The sequence below is a fragment of the Scyliorhinus canicula genome, chromosome 29, assembly GCF_902713615.1.
Source record: "Scyliorhinus canicula chromosome 29, sScyCan1.1, whole genome shotgun sequence".
Taxonomy (NCBI): domain Eukaryota; kingdom Metazoa; phylum Chordata; class Chondrichthyes; order Carcharhiniformes; family Scyliorhinidae; genus Scyliorhinus; species Scyliorhinus canicula.
In genome coordinates, this window is record NC_052174.1 from 10,833,796 (window position 1) to 10,856,334 (window position 22,539).

At 49.4% G+C, this 22,539-nt stretch overlaps 1 protein-coding gene across 1 annotated transcript; it reads left to right on the top strand.

Moving 5' to 3' along the window:
* Positions 1-356: 356 nt before the first annotated feature.
* On the top strand, positions 357-13,971 carry LOC119958314 (histidine N-acetyltransferase-like). The gene is made up of 4 exons (XM_038786752.1): positions 357-452; positions 5,003-5,164; positions 11,996-12,208; positions 13,408-13,971. The coding sequence occupies exons 1-4, from the start codon at positions 357-359 to the stop codon at positions 13,969-13,971; spliced, it is 1,035 nt and encodes a 344-aa protein (XP_038642680.1).
* The last annotated feature ends 8,568 nt before the right edge of the window (positions 13,972-22,539 follow it).

Consider the following 22,539-nt stretch of genomic DNA (forward strand, 5'->3'; position numbering starts at 1 on the left):
AGTCTATCTGGTTTATCGTGTGGACCGCGAAGGTTTGCACCCCATCGCAAAGAAGGTGCGCACAATTCAACAGGCCCCTGCCCCGACTGACACTTTGCATCTTCGTTCTTTTCTCGGCTTCATAAACTATTACAGGAAGTTCCTCCCCAGACTGGCAACTACGCTGGCCCCGTTGCACCTTCTACAAAAGAAGAATCACACCTGGGTTTGGGGTCAGCCGCAAGAAACCGCTTTCCGGCGGGTAAAACAACAATTGTCGTTGTCTGGGTTACTAACCCACTACGATCCTGGAAAGCCTTTGCTCTTCACGTGTGATGCATCCCCGTTATGGTATTAGGGCCGTCCTATCCCACAAGATGGAGAACGGGCCAAGCGTATTGACTGCAGCAGAAAAGAAGTACGTGCAGATCGAGAAGGACGGCCTGGCGGTGGTCTTTGAAGTGTACCAGTATGTGCATGGCCACCACTTCACTATCGTGACTGATCATAAGCCTCTGCTGGGACTTTTCCGAGAGGGTAAGCCAATACCGCCCATTGCTTCAGCACGGATCCAGTCCTGGGCTTTGTTGCTCGCTGCCTACGCGTATTCTCTGGAGCCTAAACCAGGGATCCAGATAGGGAATGTCGATGCACTGAGCCGATTGCCTTTGTCGACCGGCCCATTGTTGACCCCCACGACCGGTGAGGTGGTTGCAACCCTACATTTGATGGAATCCTTGCCTGTCACGGCATTACAGATACGTGAGTGGACCCAGACGGAGCCAGTCCTGTCAAAGCTTCGGCACATAGTCCTGTATGGTGAGCAGCATAGACAGCTCCCAGACGAGTTGCGGGCATTTTCCTCCAAGCTGTCAGAATTTAGCGTGGAAGACGGTATCCTCTTGTGGGGGACGCGTGTCATTGTCCCAGAAAAAGGACAGGAGCTGATACTGAGAGACTTGCACAATGGGCATCCAGGTCTGACCAAAATGAAAATGTTGGCCCGGAGTTATGTCTGGTGGCCAGGCCTCGACACCGACATTGAGAAGGTGGCCGAAAACTGCTCCATTTGCCAGGAGCATCAGAAGCTTCCGCCGGCTGCGCCCCTACATCACTGGGAATGGCCAGGGCGGCCTTGGGTAACGTTGTCCGGAACGGCATCCAGTGCTGGAAGAAACTGCACGATCCGCTCAGGGCGGCTAGGGTGAGTAGGTTTCCCCACCCTGCCCACATGCCAGCACCCATGCCAGCCACAATGTCTGGGTGCCCTGGCCACTGAGGTTATCATTTATCCAACCCATTGGTTGCATGCGATGGAACATCTACCAATGTTATTGTTTGTGTTTGTCCCCCGCCCCACAGCCAGTGCCAGAGCCGGTCCCCCCCGCCCCACAGCCAGTGCCAGAGCCGGTCCCCCCCCGCCCCCCAGCCAATGCCAGAGCCGGTCCCCCCCCGCCCCCCAGCCAGTGCCAGAGCCGGTCCCCCCCCGCCCCACAGCCAGTGCCAGAGCCGGTCCCCCCCGCCCCCCAGCCAGTGCCAGAGCCGGTCCCCCCCCGCCCCCCAGCCAGTGCCAGAGCCGGTCCCCCCCTGCCCCACAGCCAGTGCCAGAGCCGGTCCCCCCCCGCCCCACAGCCAGTGCCAGAGCCTCTGCCCCCCGCCCCCCAGCCAGTGCCAGAGCCGGTGCCCCCCCCAGACGGCCGAGCAATGATGGGGAGAGCAGCGCGGACACCAGCCCTCTGCCCGTGACTCAGGAGACCTCGGAGCTCGGGTCGGAGGTTGACACTGACTTCCCGTCACAGCTGTCTCCTACACCCTCCACACATCGCATCCGGTACAGCAGGTGGAGGTAGGAGCAGCTGAGGGGCCGGACGGGGGGGGGGGGGGAGCGGAGGGCAGCCCGGCCCCAGGAAGCAGCTGCTGCCCAGATGGGTCCTGAGCTCCTGGAACATCCAGTCCCAGCCACAGTGGAGATGCAGCCAGAGACCCAGGGACTAGACATCGGGATGCCAGCACCTGCAGGGGCAGGTGGAAGAGTCCATCTGCGTGCAGGAGCAGGGGGTGGTGCCGGCCATGTGTACCACCCAGGCCAACACCGCACGGGTGGCATCCGCGGTGGAGGCACTGGACGACGGTGCCAGTTTTGGGTCAGAGTGTGGAAGGCCTGGGGCATGCTGTGCAGGCGGGGGGCTGAGGCCCAGAACAGGGTTGCCCTCTCACATCGCAGCGGTAGCGTGGCCCAGTCACAGAAGGCCATGGCTGGCGGCCTCGGCGGTATTACCCAGGCGCTGGCCAGCGTGGCGCAAACACTGGGCAGGGTGGCCCAGTCCCAGAGAGACGTGGCCCAGTCCCAGAGAGAGGTGTCACATACCCAAAGAGACATGGCCCACTTTCCTGTTCCTGGTGCATCTGGTGGGCAGCGGGCAGAACAGGGCGGCACCATGCCACCCAGGACTCCGGAGCAGCAGCCGGGCCCATCCAGGCCGAGTCGCCCCAGGAGACGTGTGCCAAAGGGGACCCAGGTCACAGGGCAGGAATCACAGCAGGCCAGCTCCACTCCTGCTGTACGGTCTGGGGAACCACCTCGGCGGAGTGTTAGGGCGTAAGGCCAGAAAATTAGACACCAGTTAAGCTGGCATGGATGCAGGGCACTGTTTAGTTATAGGGACCAGGAAACACCTGTTAACATCACTGAAACCTGCCTCGGTGCTCTGCTTGATGGGTGTAGGGGTGGGACAGTCAGTGCTGCCCAGTGGGAGCTGGGGGTGGGGGACGAGTGCAGGCTCCGTGGATGGACCGTGCTCCCCACCCTCCCTTCCTCCCCGGCCGTCCCCAGCACCCCCGCCCCAGGGATTCGACGGGACCGTGTGATGGGCTGGCCAGCTCGCATCCAGGGATCACCCAGGTGGAAGGTGCTACCGTGGGCATGAGTCAGACATTGTCTAACGATGTGGAACACGGAGCTCATCACAGAGCGGGCTGTCATCATCCTCCATCCCATGGAGCAAACCTGCTGTCACTGCCAACCCAGTGCCCCCAGCTCACCGTGTCGCAGGTATGTATCGTGGAGGGGGTGTATATGCGGGTGATTTGGTGGTGTGGGAGGTGAGGGGGTGTGGGTCTGGGATGGTGTTGTCCGTGCCCCTGGCCAGTAACTCCCCTTCCCCCCCCCTTAGTCGGCGAAATATGAGGCGACGAGGACATCCCATGCGCGCTGTCCCTGACGATGGCGTTGTGCGGCCTCCCGGGCCCCATGGCCCGCTTATTGTCCCCCTCACCCGCATCCTCCTCATCTGAAGGTGGTCTGCTGTGCGATGTTGTGGAGGACGCAGCAGGCCACCGCGATGCAGGTGACCCTCCTGGCCTCGTACTGGAGGGCCCCTCCAGAGCGGTCTCGGCATCTGAAGCGCATCTTCAGGACTCTGAAGCAGCGCTCGACCACATCCCTGGTCGCTGTATGGGCATCATTGTAGCGGAAGTCGCCGTGGGTCTGTGGCGTCACAGCCATAACCGTAACGGGTAACCCCTGTCGCCCAGCAGCCAACCCCGCAGCTGGAGGGGGTGCCCCTCAAACATGTCGGGGATCACCGAGTGAGCCAGTATGAAGGAGTTGTGCATGCTTCCGGGTATCGGGCACAGACGGGCATGATGCGCTGGGCGATCATGGAGTGGTACCCCTTCCTGCTGGTGTATGGTGGCCTATTATCCGCCGGTGGCCGTAGGGCGACACACGTCCTGTCGATCATGCCCTGGACCCGGGGCATCCCGCCGACGGCAGCAAACCCCACTGCCCAGGCATCCTGGTGGGCACGGTCAGCATGGAAATGGATGTACCGTTCCGCCTGGGAATATAGGGTTTCCGTGAAGGCACGGATACACCTGTGCGCCGATGCCTGCGATATCCTGGCCAGGCCCTCACTCGGCGACTGGAACGACTCCGTGGCATAGGTCCTCAAACGACATGCGGTTGGGGTACACGCGGGGCCTCATGAGGTGCACCCTTGGCACCTCTTCTTCCTCCTGGGCCTGTTGGGTGGCCACCCTCCAGCCTGTGCGGCCGCCACCTGCCCCTCTGCAGCCCGTTCCTGTGCTGCAGCCACCTCCTCCTCCCTGAACGGCCTTCAGTCATATTGCCATAGAGTTTCTTGCAGAGCTGTGGCCATCGCCACAGCAGCCAGCATCGCAGGTTGATGTCCGAAAGCCATTCTCTGCAGGGGGTGAAAGGCCAACATGTTAGACTGGCGCATACTTTGGGAAAATGGAAGACATTGCCTTCAGTGCAAACTCTGTTCCCTCATCGCCAGTTTAATCCCTCCACCTGGCTACTATCTGAGGTTGAATACAACTGCTCACAACTTCTGCATCCTGGCCAATCTTGAGCGGAGTATCTGACACCGTATCATTTCCATCATAAAGGCCGTACACTTCCACCTCCGTAACTTCACCAGTCTCTGCACTGGCCTCAGAGTCCAGCAGCTCTGAAACCTTCACCCATGTTTCTGTCAGCTCCCGACCCGACTATTCCAACCCTTTCCTGGCCGGCTCCACCCTCCATGGGTGTCAGCTGAGCCTAACCCTCTGTAACCTAACATGTCATAAAGTGCTGCTCATTCACCTTGGCTGATCGATGTTGGCTCCAAGTTCTCCAGTTGAAAGTTCAGATCCTCCTGTTCAGTCTCTTCTTGGGTGGGTCTCTTCCTATCCTGGTCACCTCCTCCAGCCCAACATCCTTCCAGGAAACCTCTGTTCCTGCAACTCGAGCCTCTTGTGGCTCTCCTCATCCTCTGCCCCACCATTGGTGACTGTGACTTCCACCATCCAGACACTTTCCCTTTAACCCACGTCTCTTCCTTTAGGAACATCTTTGAAAAACTATCTCTTTGTCCAATCTCCTCCTAAATTATCCTTCTATGTTTCAGTGTCGGTTCTTGTCCAGTTGTGGCTCCGGGCAGTTGCAAATTAAAATTCAAACCTCGTGACACATTCAGCAATTATCTAAATCTTTTTCCTGTATTGATCTGTCAAGTACTCAGAGTCAGACCTGGATTGTTGCCTGGCTACAGAAAAGGATTTTGGACATGTACAATCCCTTTACAACGATGAGACAGATTACATGTCGAGCGTCTACCATTCCTGGCTGCGAGAGAGAAACCATGTGGTCTTTTTGGCCAAACTCCATGGTCAAGTGGTGAGTTCCTTTGAAATTAGAGGCCAATTCACTTTTCAAATTCTGGAAATTGACATGTTGACAACCATTTGCCTCAATCCTTCATGATTATTTTAAGGCCATTTTGTGTTTGATGTGGAAGAGCAGGTCATAGAATCTCTCATAGAAACTAGGTGCCGGCGGAGCCCATTTGGCCTTTCAATCCTACTCCATCATTCATTATTTGTTAATATTGTTATTTTAACAGATTTCCAGTGTTCATAGTGTTCAATTCTGGTCGCCACACTACCAGAAGGATGTGGAGGATTTAGAGAGGAGGCAGAAGAGATTTACCAGGATGTTGCCTGGTATGGAGGGCATTAGCTATGAGGAGCGGTTGAATAAACTCGGTTTGTTCTCACTGGAATGACGGAGGTTGAGGGGCGACCTGATAGAGGTCTACAAAATTATGAGGGGCATAGACAGAGTGGATCGTCAGAGGCTTTTCCCCAGGGTAGAGGGGTCAATTACTAGGGGGCATAGGTTTAAGGTGCGAGGGGCAAGGTTTAGAGGAGATGGACGAGGCAAGTTTTTTACACAGAAGGGTAGTGGGTGCCTGGAACTCGCTGCCGGAGGAGGTGGTGGAAGCAGGGATGATAGTGACATTTAAGGGGCATCTTGACAAATACATGAATAGGATGGGAATAGAGGGATACGGACCCAGGAAGTGTAGAAGATTGTAGTTTAGTCGGGCAGCATGGTCAGCAGAGGTTTGGAGGGCCGAAGGGCCTGTTCCTGTGCTGTATGTTCTTTGATAATTTTACATATAAAGCACATATATACAATTTTACATACAATTTTCCACGCACCCCTTCTATCGGCCCTTCCCCCTCACTGCTCCCCCTCCCTGCTCACCTCCTTCCCCGAGAAGACACCAAACTCTTCTCGGAGCTTTATGATTATTTTAAGGCCATTTTGTGTTTGGTGTGGAGGAGCAGGTCATCCGCATCGAGTGAAACTCTGTGCTCTCTGACTCCTCTTTGGGTGCCCCTCCAGCCTTTGGCGTCTCGCAGAGCGATTGCCAGGGATTCAGTTGCCAGGGCAAACAGTGGGGTGGTGGGGGGGATATCAGGCAACCCTGCCTTGTGCAGCTGGAAGCATTCAGAGCTGGTGTTGTTGGTCCGAACACTCACCTTGGGGTCGTTGTACAGGAGTTTCACCATGAGGTGAACCCTGTCCCTGACCCAAACCGCTGCAGCACCTCAATGAGATTAGAATTAGAATTAGAACAGTACAGCACAGAACAGGCCCTTCGGCCCTCAATGTTGTGCCGAGCAATGATCACCCTACTCAAGCCCACATATCCACCCTATACCAGTAACCCAACAACCCCCATTAACATTACTTCCATTCGACTCTGTCGAAGGACTTTTCTGCATCTAGGGAGATGATCACTGGTGTTCTCTCCCCGGATGGGGTCTGTATCGCATTCAGCAGCCGCCTGATGTTTGCAGTTGGCTGTCTACCCTTAAGAAAACCCGCCTGGTCCGCTGCAACCACTTCTGTTCTCCAGTCTTCTAGACAGGGCTTTTGAAAGTATCTTCGCATCCACATTGAGCAGCGAAATGGGTCTGTATGATTTGCATTCCGTTGGGTCTTTGTCTTCCTTGGGTATCAGCGATATCATGGCCTGTGTTAACGTTGGAGGCCGGACGCCCCTTGCTAGCGAATCTGCAAATATTTCTCGTAGGTGCGGGACCAGGGTTAGTGCAAATCTTTTATAGAAGACCGCCGGGAACCCATCGGGTCCCAGTGCCTTCCCCACATGGAGTTGGTGCTCTCCATGACCTCTCCCAGTCCTATTGATGCTTCCAGCTCCCTCCGACTATCGTCACCCACGACAGGCATGTCCAGTACATCCAGGAACTGTTTCATCCCTGCGTCAGGAGGTGTACAGTCCCTGGTAGAAGGCTTCAAATGCTTGGTGGAGCATTTTTGGTTCGGTTACCAGTCCGCCTCTCCGATCTTTCACCTGTGCTATTTCCCTCATGTCTGCCTCCATTTTCAGCTGGTGAGCCAGCAGGTGGCTTGCCTTTTCTCCCTGCTCGTAGAAGTCCCCCGTGTCTGGCGGAGTTGATGCACTGCTTTCCTGCTGGATCGCAGATTGAAGTCAATTTGTAGCTTTTTCCTCTCCGCCAGAAGCTGTACGGTCGGGGCTTCAGAGTATTTTATGTCGACCTCCAGGATGAAGTTGATCTGCTGCTGCCTAGCCGCCCTCTCCTCCCTGTCCCTACATGTAGGCTACAGTCTCTCCCTTAATCACCGCTTTCAGTGCCTCCTTCTGGCAGAAGACGTTGTTGGTTAAGAAGGTCATGTCCAGCCTCCACGTGGGGCGCTGGGCATGACCGGTCTCCAACCTCACATCCATGTGCGGAGTGTAGGAGCGTTTCCAAGGCCTGGGTATTGAGCCAGCTTTTACATGGGGTTCCTCTCTCATAGTTATGGCTTAGCTTAATAAACAGCTCAGCAGACACACATCAACCTGGTTAAGATGGCTTTATTATTCCAAGCTTGGTTTCATGTACATGGAGAAAGATCTGGATAAATGCCACGATCAATCTGGCTAACACTGATAAAAACACACTAATTATAGGATTATTAATATAAATCAATAGCCCACCCCAGTTGGACTTGATCCAATCCTTGAGGTTGTCACTTCTATATTATCCAGTAAAATTTACTTTAAGCAAAATGATGACTTGTGATCAGCTCATGATTTAACCCCATCCTGCTACCTGTTGTTCACCAGGATCTTGTGTCCATTCTAAAATTGCATTTCTGACATTCCCATCCTACGTGTCGCAGTCAATTCCTGTCCACCTTATTATTCATCCAGGGGCAGGATGCCAAAGCTGGCGTCCTCTTCACACCATGGATTGTTTGAGACGGGATATTGGGGCCACTGATAAAAACTGTTTACTGACCACACAATTCCGTTTGTCTCAAAGGCATGGGCAAGTTAGTTAGCTTAAATCCCATCATGCATTGTGGCCACTGCTTGTAGAAAGAGTTTAAAATATTTATTATTGCTATGTACTAACATACAGGTTTAATGGTTAATAAGGATTACTGGGTGTACTTTCCATGATTGATCTCAATCCTTAATAAACTAACTTATGTAGAACTATTCTAGTGTTTTCCTAACTATTCCGTTTTAGGAGGCCTCATCTCTGGACACCCCCTTCACGAAGCATGGTCGGAGATGACTATTGCGGACTTTCTGGAAGCACTGATTTAGGACACTATCTCAGAATCAACGTTGTCACTCTCCAACTTGATGAAAAATTCTTTCATGTTATGGTCATTCATCCCCCAGGGGTCCAATGCAACTAGATTACCAATGATTCCTTTCTCATTACACAATACACAGTCTAGGATGACACGTTCTCCAATTGCTTCCTCAACGTATTGGTCCAGAAAACCATCCCATATATACTCCAGGAATTCCTCCTCTATAGTATTGTGACTAATTTGATTTGCCCAATCTATATGCAGATTAGAGTCACCAATAATTACAGATGTTCAGTGTTACACACACTCTGACACCCGACACATGCACCCAAACACAGAATCACACACAACACACATAAACACAATCACACGCAACACACATAAATGGATCACATACAACACACACACAGAATCACACACAACACACAGAATCACACACAACACAAACACAGAATCACACACACAGAATTACCGACAACACACACACAGAATCACACATAACACGTTCACAGAATCACACAGAACACACACACAAATCACACACACACAGAATCACACACAACACACACACATAATCACACACAACACACACACATAATCACACACACACACACAGAATCACACACAACACACACAGAATCACACACAGACACAAACATAATCACACATGCACAGACACAATGATATACACACACAAAGATACAAAATGCACACAATCACATGTACATCACACACACACACGTCACACAAACAATCACATCCTTCACACATACACACATAGATGCACAAATCCACATATCCATTTTAAACATTGCGCATACGATGTTTCTTCTTGAGATGATACTCATCTCTCTTTGTCTCTGTGGAGATTTCAATCAACTTCTGTAAACTTTAGAAGTGTCCTTGTCTGTAAACAGGGTGAGGTCCCTGAGCCAAATCTGTATTCATTCTGTTCCTGTCGGGTCTCAGCCGGAGAATTGCCGAGTCCGTAGCATGGCGGCAGCCTGCAACATGGTGCCGGCAGCGGGCAGGCCCGGCCTGCCAAATAATGCCCCTACTTTAGCCAGGCTTGCGACCCCCAGACCAGCCCCCACAGTGCCCCTGGCAAAGGCCCCCTGCCCGGGGATCGCCTCTCTCCCAACTGTGTTGGCGCTGGACTGAATCCGCAGCCGTCATGCCGAGTTCCCGACAAATAATAGCATGAGAGACCCCCGTCGTCGGGAATTCGGCCGGTCAGGGGCGGAACATCGCGAAAGTGGAACCGACCCTGATTTTGGCACCAATGTTGATTCTCTTTGAGATACTGAAAGCAAAACTTCAAAATAATAGCGACTCCAGATTTACAAAATAAAAGTCATTTCAACAAAAAGCCTTTTTAAAAGTAATTTTCATGAAGGATTTCTGACGGCTAAACTTCTTTTCTCTAATCAGTCAAACGGGAATCCTTATCTGGGTTTAGCCCCTTACTTAGTTTTCTGGTCCTAATTCTCAGCTGAGACCTCCTTGATTCATTCAGGAAAGTATCAGACACTTAACAGGTGATTGGTTAATTAGATATTAATCAATTGCTCCAAATTAATTAACTTTCCCACGACTCTGGGGCCGCACGGTGGCGCCCTGCTGCCTCATGGCGCCGAGGTCCCAGGTTTGATCCCGGCCCTGGGTCACTGTCCGTGTGGAGTTTGCACATTCTCCCCGTGTTTGCGTGGGTTTTGCCCCCACAACTCAAAGATGTGCAGGGTAGGTGGATTGGCCACACTAAGTTGCCTCTTAATTGAAAAAAATCAATTGGGTACTCTAAATTTTTTTTAAAAAACTTTCCCATGACTCTTGTCCCATGTTCAAACTCCCTACATCACGTCTGGTCTCAGTTACAAGATTGTTTCAAATTCGTTGAATGTACTCTCACATCACTTACTTGTAGTACATTACTCGCAACGTTTGAAACAGTCGGGGAGCACGGTAGCATGGTGGTTAGCATAAATGCTTCACAGCTCCAGGGTCCCAGGTTCGATTCCCGGCTGGGTCACTGTCTGTGTGGAGTCTGCACGTTCTCCCCGTGTGTGCGTGGGTTTCCTCCGGGTGCTCCGGTTTCCTCCCACAGTCCAAAGATGTGTGGGTTAGGTGGATTGGCCATGCTAAATTGCCCGTAGTGTCCTAAAAAAAGTAAGGTTAAGGGGGGGTTGTTGGGTTACGGGTATAGAGTGGATACGTGGGTTTGAGTAGGGTGATCATGGCTCGGCACAACATCGAGGGCCGAAGGGCCTGTTCTGTGCTGTACTGTTCTAAATAGTTCTTCTAAATAGTCATGGACAGTATTCAAAAGTTTAGCCTATTTTATAACTTACTACAAATTTCTACAAATTCAATAATTTTCAAGAATCATTTTATTTTCCAGTATATTTTAGTAATATATTAAAGAACCCCCACCTATAATTGTTGAATCCAACAAGGGTCATAGTTTGAGGATAAGGGATTTTAGGATTGAGGTGAGGAGGGATTTTCACAGTAACTTCATTGCAGTGTTAATGTAAGCCTACTTGTGACAATAAAGGTCAGTTAAAAAAAAGGTCTTCACCCAGAGAGAGTGGTGAATCTGCAGAATTCACTACCACAGAAAGTAGTTGAGGCCAAAACGTTGTGTAATTTCAAGAAGGAATGGTTTAGCTCACTAGGCTAAATCGCTGGCTTTGAAGGCAGACCAAGGCAGGCCAGCAGCACGGTTCAATTCCCGTACCAGCCTCCCCGAACAGGCGCCGGAATGTGGCGACTAGGGGCTTTTCACAGCAACTTCATTGAAGCCTACTCGAGACAATAAGCGATTTTCATTTTTCATTTTCATATAGCTCTTGGGGCTAAAAGGATCAAGGGATATTGGGGGGGGGGGGGGGGAAGGCAAGATCAGGGTATTGAACTTGATGATCAAGGCCACGATCAGAATGAATGGCGGAGCAGGCTCGAAGGGCCGAATGGCCTCCTCCTGCTCCTATTTTCTATGTATGTTTCAATTCCCATACTGGCTGAGGTTATTCATGAAGGACCACACCGCCTACTCAACCTTGGTCCTCGCCTGAGGTGTGTGAGGTGTTGGCTAGTATAGACTTGAGAGATGAACAGACACTTCCAACACTTATGAAGGTTCAACTCAATTTTATTAACTACTTCTAACTAACTAACACACGATGACTGTGGGTCTAAATGATGCTAACTTAAACTAGAGACCTGAGCCTTGTCCGAACCAGTTGATTCTCTCAGCACGTGGTATAAGTCTGCTGGGCTGGATGAGTTCCTGTTACACTCAGAGGCAGCACCCAGAATGAGCGGGAACCGTGGTGCCCTCTGCCTTTATAGTGTGTGTATTCTAACTGGTGATTGGCTGCGGTGTTTATACATGTTGATTGGTCCCTGTGTGTGTCCATGAGTGTGTGTCTGCACCATGATATACTGGTGTATATTGTGAGAGTGCGGTGACCCTCAGGTTAAATCACCACCAGTCCTCTCTCCCCCTTAAAGAGGAAAGCAGCCTATGGTCATCTGTGATAATGGTGACTTTAACTTTTTTACTTACCTCTGTGTTTCCAGATTGGTCTGGTTTCTTCTCACATTGTGGATGACGGACAGACAGTCCTGATGCAATGTGTAAAAGTAGCTGCTTCAGAGAGAGGCAAAGGAGTTGGACGGCTGATGTACAAACACATTGTTGAGCTTGCAACAACAAGGTTCCCGCAGCTGAAGAAGCAAAGTTTTGTCACAGATCACAAGCTCGACAGAGGACTTTGTGTATTAGGCACACAGGTACAATTCGCCTCCAGCTATACTCTCTCACCAGCTGCAATTCACTGGGTTTCACTATTGTCCGTGAACTGTAACGTTCTGGGTTTGTGATCCGACCAGAATTACATAATTAAAACAAAAGCTAACATTTGCTGCCTGGGGAAAGCGGGCAGCATAATCAAAGACCCCTCCCACCCGGCTTACTCACTCTTCCAACTTCTTCCATCGGGCAGGAGATACAGAAGTCTGAGAACACGCACGAACAGACTCAAAAACAGCTTCTTCCCCGCTCTCACCAGACTCCTAAACGACCCCTTTATGGACTGACCTGATTAATGCTATACCCCTGTATGCTTCACCCGATGCCGGTGTCGATATATTTACATTGTGTACCTGGTGTTGCCCTATTATGGGTATTTTCTTTTTTCTTTTCTTCCCATGCATTAAATGACCTGTTTCAGATGCTCGCAGAAGAATACTTTTCACTGTACCTCAGTACACGTGACAATAAACAAATCCAAACCAGTAAGGAGAGAGTGCTGCATTGTCAGTGGTGCTGTCTTTTTGGATGAGGCAGTGCAATGATGCCACAAGTGCCTGATCGTTGGTTGATCCCACACTGGAACCTGCCCCCCACCACCCCTCCATCCCGACCAGAGCCCCTGCTGGACAACCCCCCACCTCCCGTCGTCCCGGCTTGATCAACCCCACCAAATACGACATTGCAATCCTCCCGGACTGACCCCGCTCCTGGCCTAACCTCCATCCCAGGCTGGCCTCCCTCCCGGACTGACCGCCACCCCTCCTAGATTGCACCCACCCCTCCAGGACTGAGCCGCCTTCTTCCCTTCCTCCCAGACTGTCTGATCCTCTGCCGATTCCAGAAATTCCCTAAACTGATATCATACCCGCTCCCTGAAAATTTTCCCTTTAAGTCTCCCTCTTTACAGCAGCTGACCCTGTAAAAAGGAGTGACTTCACTCTCTGCGCCCCAGTTATCCACGATGATGCTGCCGGGGGTGGGATTCGCTGCTCCTCTCTCACCCAGCCTGAGTGAGGAGGGTTGGGCGAGAGAGCAGTTTAGTAATTACAGTGCAGCTCAGTCTGGCGAGAGTGGCAATCTGACGGAGATCGCCACCCCGCAGAGGGTAATGGACAATATTTCATCCTCATTCCACATTTTCCTCACTAACACTTTCCCCGATTTCATTTGTTCCCAGTCCCTGATTTCTCTTCAAGTTCCATCGATAAATGTCCCCACTTTGACAAGTGAGGTGATCAGTAACATGAAGAAACGTGGGGATGAATATTACGAACCGATTCCTCTCCAGCCGGACGATGTCCGGTCGATATTCCTGAACCGAACCGTGATCGACACGTTGCTGCCGGATGGGAGAATCGTTCAGAGAGGATCCGTGTTCAAACCGCTGGAGAGTAACCTGGATATTTTACTGAAGAGAGATATCGTCTGGAGAGCTGATCGAAAGGGGAAAACACGGGCTGTGAGTTTGGGCACAGCTCCCTACAGAGATCCCATGGGGAACTGTGTTTTTAGGATCAACATGTTTGGGCAAGATTTATCAGCCGTGAAAAGTGTCTTTCTCTCTCAGCTGCAAAGCCTGCCTCCTTTACAAAACAATGTAATCTGTCTCCTGTCTGTAAATCCATCACTGTCCCCACAGATATGGGAATTCTGTATCAATGAAATAGGGCTTGAGAAAGGGAAGCAATACTGGAATGATGAGATTATAGTAGAGGATGATATTTCGCAAAGCTATTATTGATGATAACGAACAGACTTCCTACCCCTGCCTCACCAATACTGCAAGTTTTGCTCTAAAGTCCTTGTCTTCTTGAGCCATTTTTCTATATCCTTGCTCCTCTTTCCCCTCCTGTTATTTTGTGATCTGCAGCCCTAAAAAGCAAATCATCACAGTTGCCGAAAATCCAAGATAAATGCTGGAAATCATCAGGCAGTGTCTGTGGAGCGAGAAACCGAGTTAATGCCTGTGGTTGACTTGTGATAATTGCTCACTTAAGAGCAGAGCAAGGCTTGGGGACCAATTGGGACACAGAGTGGTTAATCACCCCAGGTGTAAGAATCCTCCTGTTTAAACCTGATTTGCCTTGTGTATTCCCTTTATATTTTTGGTTTCTTGGCTATTACAACTTTTGCATCTGGATGATAACTGATATGCCCCCACCCCAGCAGATGTGCCAGTTGGTTTGACCTCTGGCGACCCCTGGTAGCAGTGCTGTTTGGTCTGGCCCAGTGATGATATATTTTGATGGACTTGGCTGACAGCAAATTGGCTACTTTGATTTCCTGGGAATTAACTGGCACTCGATGATGATTGGTGCTGGTATTCCAGAATGTTCTGCCAAACTCAGGCGGCCTCCATTTTGCAGAGTGAAGTTCACTTTTGATTAAGAGGCTTGGAGAGCCGCAGTCCTGAACTCTCTCTCTCACTTACCTGATGACCTCTCTAAGGTCCTGAAGACCTCTCTCTCTCTCTCTCTCTCCCTCCCCCTCTCTCCAGAGCCATTTAAACCTGCAGGAAGATTCAGACCAACACTGGCTACAGGCCAGATGTGGTATTTGGAACCCTCCATTTAAAATCTGCTAATTGGAGAACTTGAATCTGACCTCAGTGAAGCTGATAACTGTGAGTTCTGGCTGAATGCACACGCCAGAAGATCTCATCCAACTGGTGGTTCTCAACACTCTGCACCCTGAGAAGATAGCCGACTACAAAGACTTAAACATCAGCAATAAGAATACATCTCTCTTACTTCCACATTTTAATCCCTACAATTTTACCCCCTTTCCTTCCTCTGTGTGTGTCTGTCTTGTGTGTGTTTGAGTAGATGGAGGATGGGACGGTGAAAGGGGAGAGTAATAGATTAGGAGGCCGATATTCTCATTTAATTATTGCATTTATAACCCTTTTATTGTTATAAATGAACAATTATTTGCATTTCACTTACAAATCTGGTGTCTGTAAATCATTGGAGCAGCCGAGGGTCAAAGATTATGAAAACTTTAGAAGAATTATTGGTTAATTCCCTAATGTTGTGACTCCAGGTCAAGGGGAGCTGGAATTGTCTGAATCCTAGCCCAGTGTGTTGTAACACAGGGGGTGGAGTCCTCCCGTAGGCAGTAGACCTGTAAGGGTCCTAGGTGGAGCCATGTGGCTGCTGTAGACTGTTGAACAATTCTTACTGATAATTATATTTCTGTATTGAGGTCTCTGAAAGTGCATCATTACACGTCTCAAGTCAATGACCCTTCATGGGAGCCGGAATAAGGTTGGGGATGTTTAGTGCTCACAGCTAGTACAGAGGGAGGGAAGGGACAAACAAAGGAAAAAGTCATTTGTGGGATGTGGGCATCACTGGCGAGGCCAGAATTTATTGCCCATCCCTGAGGTCTGTGGGTTTGGAGCTATATGTAGGCCAGACCAGATAGGCTGGTGTAATAACCCCCACAAGGGCCACGGGGAAATCATTGTCCATCTCCCTGTGGGACCCATGGAGCATGGACCTCCCAGGTCGGGGGGAAGATGCCACCCAGCTGGAGCTCGTGAAAGGCTGCACATAAAAGCCAGCCCAAGCAGGGCCTGGAGTTGTCGGTTGTCCCCACAAGGACTGGATTGGGAGAGAGTTACCGCCATGAGCAGATCGTTGAATAAATCCTTGCTCCACTGCCGTGAATCCTGAAAATGTGGTTTCCCACGGGGCTACCGGGGAGAAAGGTGGAGGGTGGACTCCCATGAACTGCCGTAGCTGATATAGAATTGGACGCCACACTGTTGGCATCATTCTGCATCTCACTCTCGACATCCAACCATCTGAGTTCACTGACATCCTGACCTTGCAGGCATGTCGTCCTTTTCATCGAGTCATATTGTCAGTGCTTTAACAATTAGCACCTTTGTCCCTCCATCATTTCCATCACTATCTTCCCTGAATGCCTGGTGGATGTGGTGAATTATAAACCTAGTAATTCACACTGTGTTCCATTATATGTATTGTGTCCTTGTGGGCTCTGTATACGAGCCGTTGCGTGGCTCTGCCCATAGGGGGAGATGAGGAGTTTGTACTGGGCTCCACCCTTGGCTCCGCCCATGGCTCCTCCCACTAACCGGAAGTATAAAGCTCTGCAGTCATGAGCCTGCTGCCAGTTCATCTCGTCGCAGGCAGGCTCTGTTGTAAGATTATTAAAACCACTGTTCACTTCCAATCACGTGTCTCGTGAATTAATGGTCACATCAGTGGACAGGGAGATTAATTGTGTATTGCTCCCCTGGATTCAGCCAGGGTTGTGACATTGTTGCTCTATCATTTGTGCCTGCAGATCACCAGCCTTGCTGACCTCGTTCTGTGCATTTCCAATCTTGTGCCCATTTTTCTGGACATGTTTCTGTCCTGCCCTCGCTTTGCCAGGAAGAAGTTGAACTCGTTGGGCAGTGTTGGGCTCCTTCTCTGTTTCATTTCAGTGTCCACTCTTTACTGCCTGAGAATGTTGATTGGTTTGGTAACACTCATTAAATCAGTATTTTCAATAAAAGGCATTTAAAACGATTATGTCATGATTTCTGATTATTAAATACCATCCAGTTTGTTTCTGAAGTCATGGAACCGTAGATTCCCACTGTGCAGAAAGAGGCCATTCAGGCCATCGAATTTGCACCGAAGGAGCACACTATCGAGGTCCACTCCCCCGACTAGCCCCTTAACCGCTGATCACGGCCAATCCCCTTGACCCACACATCTTTGAGACACTATCCACCTAACCTGCACATCTTTGGAATTGTGGGAGGAAACCGGAGCACCCGGAGGAAACCCACGCAGACACGGGGGAGAACGTGCAGACTCCGCACAGACAGTGAGCCAAGGTCGGAATCAAACCCAGTCCCTGGCGTTGTGAGGCAGCAGTGCTGACCACCGTACCACCGCGCTGCCCCTTCTACAATTCGAAATGTTCTTAGATTGGATGTGCAAGTGATAGAGAGAAACCAGTTTATTAATATTTTCAATAAAAGCGAAATACTGGGGATGCTGGAATCTGAAACAAAATTATAGAATACTGGGAAACGCCGTAGGTCTGATAAGCTGACCACCAATAATCATTACAAGCCCACCCACTCCCACAATTGCCTCAACTGCAGCACCTAACACCCTGCTTCCCTTCTACTCTGTTCCTATTGCAATCCGGGACCCGACCCCCTATTAAGCCCAGACAGTGGTCTTTAATATCACACCAGAAAATAACTTACAATTACCCCTTAAACAATACTACTCGACACAGTGAATACAATACCCTTAATTGCTATCTTTATTACCACTTAAAAAACAAGAAAATAGACCATCTCTTTAATCCACCCTAAATACCAATGGCACAGAGTTGCTTTACAGAGTTATTCTTGAGAAAGAGATCTCTTGTCACTGTTCTACAGAACAGACGTGACTCCGGTTCGAACCCCTGCAGAAGTTCGGGCAGTATGTACAAAGAACAAATAATAAAGAAAAGTACAGCACAGGAACAGGCCCTTCGGCCCTCCAAGCCTACGCCAACCATGCTGCCCGTCTAAACTAAACTAAAATCTTCGAATAAAAACTTCAAAAGCTTTTTTCAACTAGCTTGTTTCGGCCCCCTATTTTCCTCAGCCAAGTCTGCATGGCTTTAAAGATCGTCAATCTCTTTTTAATTAAACTGTGGCGAGAAAACACTTGCCTTGCAGTCCCAGGTTCATCCAGTGCTTTGTCGAAAGGCCTGCTGCTGGCTTTGCTCCGCCCAGCAATGACATCATCTCACCGAACTGAAAATGAATTAACTCCCCACGTAATCCCCTTAATCAAAACAAAGTGCCATTTGCCCAAGCTTTCTACTATGGTTAATTGCACCTCAGGCTCCAAAAACGTCTGTTGTCTTTCAAACCAAGATTCTTTAAAAACATGACTTCAGCGGTCAAACACACTCCATCCAAGGCTTTTAACCCTTACTTCACCAAATACTTATAATGCAATATATCCGAAATTCTTTGTTCATCACATTCCGCACCCTCTTATAATCCATGTAATCCAACACATCTCTCCTTCTCTTCAACTCTAAAGAAGAGAAAAACGACTCAAAGAGCTGATTCTGATTTCTCTCCCTACAGACACTTCCAGACCTGCTGACTTTTCTCTACATTTCTCTGCTCTTGTTTCATATTTTCAATGCTGTCCTTAATATTCATGTGAGGCTGGATTCTTCGGTCACTCAGCCGCGTGTTGGCTCGTGCCTGGATTCGCTACTCGCTGGTCGGGGTGACCTGCCAGCGGAGAACAGGGAATTCCAACGGCCAGAGAATTCCGGCCAAACACACGCAAATAAGCTAACGCGCAGCCGTGCACAATACACGCACAAACATGTGTTCGCAAACACGATGGCCTTGTACACAAATGAGGTCTGAGAGATTTGGAGCTCTATCTCGTCCCACAAATAACCATGAACATTGGAACCCCAATTCTCAGGAACAAATAACCGGAAAGGAAAACTGGAATAGGACAGGGGAATCAGAAAGAAGGATATAGCTGGGATGCTGGAGAAATGTGTCACTGATTTGGAACATTAGATCGAATGGTCCATCGCAGAAGATGGTGACCGCATCAAAGTGCAGAAATTTGTATTGTACTGCATTAATACATAGACGCAGCACAACAGGATAGGCTGAATGGCTTCCTTTTGTGCTGTGTGGCATTATGGACAGCACGATGGACAGAATGGTGACACAGTGGTTAGCACTGCTGCCTTGCAGCACCAGGGACGTGGGCTCGATTCCGACCTCGGGTGACTGTCTATGTGGAGTTTAGACATTCCCCCACATGTCTGCGTGAGTTTCCTTTGGGTGTTCTGGATTCCTCCTACATTTCAAAGATGCATGGATAGGTGGATTGTCCATGCTAAAATTGCCCCTTAATGTCCAAACGTGAGGTCATGGGGATGGGGCAGGAGAGTGGGTCTAAGTAGGGTTCTCTTCTGGAGGGTCGGTGCAGACTTGATGGGCCAAATAGCCTCCTTTTGTACTGTAGGAATTCTGTGGGGGTTCTAGATTGTGTGTGGTGTTCTCACGTGTAATGTCAGTATCCTTGTTGATGGTCTGGTATGACTTGCAGAGGTTCCATGGTAGGGTTGTGTGGTGTCGTGGTCACTGTTCTCCTACTCTCTTGCACTCTCTTTCTCTCTCTTCCAATCTCTTTTTCTTTTTTACTCTTCCACTCTCTTTTTCTCTCTCCCCTCTCTTTCTCTCTTACTCTCTCTCTCAACGTCTCTCGCTTGTTATGGGCCTGGGTTTACAGAACACTAAAGTACATCATGGAGTTCACCTGACCCACAACTTTAAATAGATTTTGGTTTTGGGGAGCACATGGGCCCACTCTACAGGTGTGATGCAACAGAGATCTAAAAGTATTTTAAAACAAAAACAATGTTTATTCTATGAATCCAGTTAACATTTTATAAACACACAGTAAACATCTTACCAACTACCAACACCGATAACCCCCCAAAAAGATACAGTACTCTATAGGTAACCCTTAATGACTTTCCTAACAAAATCTTTAACAAAGGCAGCAGGTTTGAATTCGCTACAGAAACAGGTATTACTTTAAAATCATCAAGTGATCTGGAGACATTCTTTAGATTCCAGATAGAGATCAGTTTCCTCTTACACTCTCTTTGTCTCCCACTCTCTTTCTCACTCCCATCCTTTCTCTCTATCTCCACTATTTTTTTCTCTCTCTCTCTCTCCCACTCTTTTGTCCCTCTCTCTCTCCCAATCTCTCCCCCTCTTCAGTTCACTGGTTTAGCCCACTGGGCTAAATCACTGGCTTTTAAAACAGACCAAGGCAAGCCTGCAGCACAGTTCAATTCCCGTACCAGCCTCCCCGAACAGGCGCCAGAATGTGACGAGTAGGGGCTTTTCACAGTAACGTCATTGAAGCCTACTCGTGACAATAAGCAATTTTCATTTCATTTTCATATTTGATTTGATTTGATTTATTAATGTCACATATATTAATATACAGTGAAAAGTATTGTTTCTTGCATGCTGTACAAACAATGCATACCATACATAGGGAAGGAAGGAGAGACTGCAGAATATAATGCTACAGATATAGCAAGGTGTAGAGAAAAGATCAACTTAATACGAGGTAGGTCCATTCAAAAGTCTGATGGGAGTAGGGAAGAAGCTGTTCTTGAGTTGGTTGGTACATGACCTCAAACTTTGGTATCCTTTTCCTGATGGAAGAAGATGGAAGAGAGTATGTCCGGGGCGCGTGGGGTCCTTAATTATGCTGGCTGCCTTTCCGAGGCAGCCGGAATTATAGATAGAGTCAATGGATGGGAGGCTTGGTTTGCGTGATGGACTGGGCTACATTTACGACCTTTTGTAGTTTCCTGCAGTCTTGGGCAGAGCAGGCTCCATACCAAGCTGTGATACAACCAGAAAGAATGCTTTCTATGGTGCATCTGTAGAAGTTGGTGAGGGTCGTAGCTGACATGTCAATTTCCTTAGTCTTCTGAGAAAGTAGAGTCGTTGGTTTTCTTAACTATAGTGTCGGCATGCGGGGGGGGGGGGGGGGGGGGGCTGGACAGGTTGTTGGTGATCTGTACACCTAAAAGCTTGAAGCTCTCGACTCTACTTCGTTCCCATTGATGTAAACAGGGGCATGTTCTCTACTATGCTTCCTGAAGTCGATGACAATCTCCTTTGTTTTGTTGACATTGAGGGAGAGATTATTGTCGTTGCACCAGTTCACCAGATTTTCTATCTCATTCCTATACTCGTCATTGTTTGAAATCTGACCCACTACGGTGGGGTCATCAGCAAATTTGAAAATTGAGTTGGAGGGGATTTGGCCACACAGTCATAGGTGTATAAGGAGTATAGTAGGGGATTGAGGACACAGCCTTGTGGGGCACCGGTGTTGAGGATGATCGTGTAGGAGGTGTTGTTGCCTATCTTCACTGATTGTGGCCTGTGGGTTAGAAAGTTCAGGATCCAGTCACAGGGGGATGAGCCGAGGCCCAGGCCACGGAGTTTGGAGATGGGTTTCGTAGGAATGATGGTGTTGATGGCTGAGCTGTAGTCGATAAATAGGAGTCTGACATAGGTGTCTTTGTTATCTAGGCGTTTCAGGGTAGTGTGCAGGGCCATGGAGATGGCGTCTGCTGTGGACCTGTTGCAGCGGTAGGCAAACTGTAGTGGATCAAGGCAATTTTGGAGGCTGGAATTGATTCGTGCCATGACTAACCTTTCGAAGCACTTCATGATGATGGATGTCAGAGCCACTGGACGATAGTCATTAAGGCACGCTGCTTGACTTTGTTTTGGTACAGGGATGATGGTCGTCTTCTTGAAGCAGATAGGGACCTCAGATTGTTGTAAAGAGAGGTTGAAGATGTCTGCGAATAACCTCGCCAGCTGATCCGTGCAAGACCTGAGTGCCCGTCCGGGTACCACATCCGGGCCAGTGGCTTTCTATGGGTTGACCTTCGAGAAGGCTGCTCTGACGTCTGCAGTGGGGATCTCAGATACAAGTTCATCCGCGGCTTCTGGGGTGGAGGGCTCGCTCTCACTGACCTCTTGCTCAAAGTGGGCATAGTTTGCGTTGAGCTCATCAGGGAGGGGTGCGTTGGAGCCGGCGATTTTACACAGCTTCATCTTGGAGCCCGTTATGTTTTGCACGGCGGGGATCCGTGTGGCTAGCCTGGGACTTGAGCTTGGTCCGGTACTGTCTTTTAGCATCTTTGATGGATTTCTTTAGATCATTTCTGGCTTTCTTGTAGAGGTCAGGGTCACCTGACTTGAACGCCTCAGACCTAGGCTTAAGCAAGCAGTGGATATCCCTGTTCATCCAGGGTTTCCGGTTGGGAAACACGCGGATTTGCTTCTTTGGCACACAGTCTTCTACACACTTACTAATGAAGTCAGTTACTGTTGTGGCGTACTCGTTCAGGCTGGTCGCAGAGTTTCTAAATACTGACCAGTCCACTGACTCTAAGCAGTCTCGTAGGAGATCATCCGATTCCTCAGACCAAAAATGCACAACTTTCTTTGACGGATTCTCCCGCTTCAGTTTTTGCTTATAAGCCGGGAGCAGGTGCACAGCCTTGTGGACAGATTTGCCAAAGTGTGGGCGGACGATAGAGCATGTTTGATATATGTATCCCACACTTTTTCTCTCTCTCCCCCCTCCTGTTCTCTTTCTGTCTGTCTCACTCTCTTTCTCATGGTCTCCCTGCCTCATTCTGTCCCTTGCTGTTAAGATTAGATGTGAAAGTCACTATATAAATGCAAGCT

Coding starts and splice junctions, on each gene's coding strand:
- LOC119958314 (XM_038786752.1), top strand. CDS start 357: ATGGAGAACGGGCCAAGCGTATTGACTGCAGCAGAAAAGAAGTACGTG. Junction 5,165..11,995: donor CCAAACTCCATGGTCAAGTG/GTGAGTTCCTTT, acceptor CTGTGTTTCCAG/ATTGGTCTGGTTTCTTCTCA. Junction 12,209..13,407: donor TTTGTGTATTAGGCACACAG/GTACAATTCGCC, acceptor ATTTGTTCCCAG/TCCCTGATTTCTCTTCAAGT.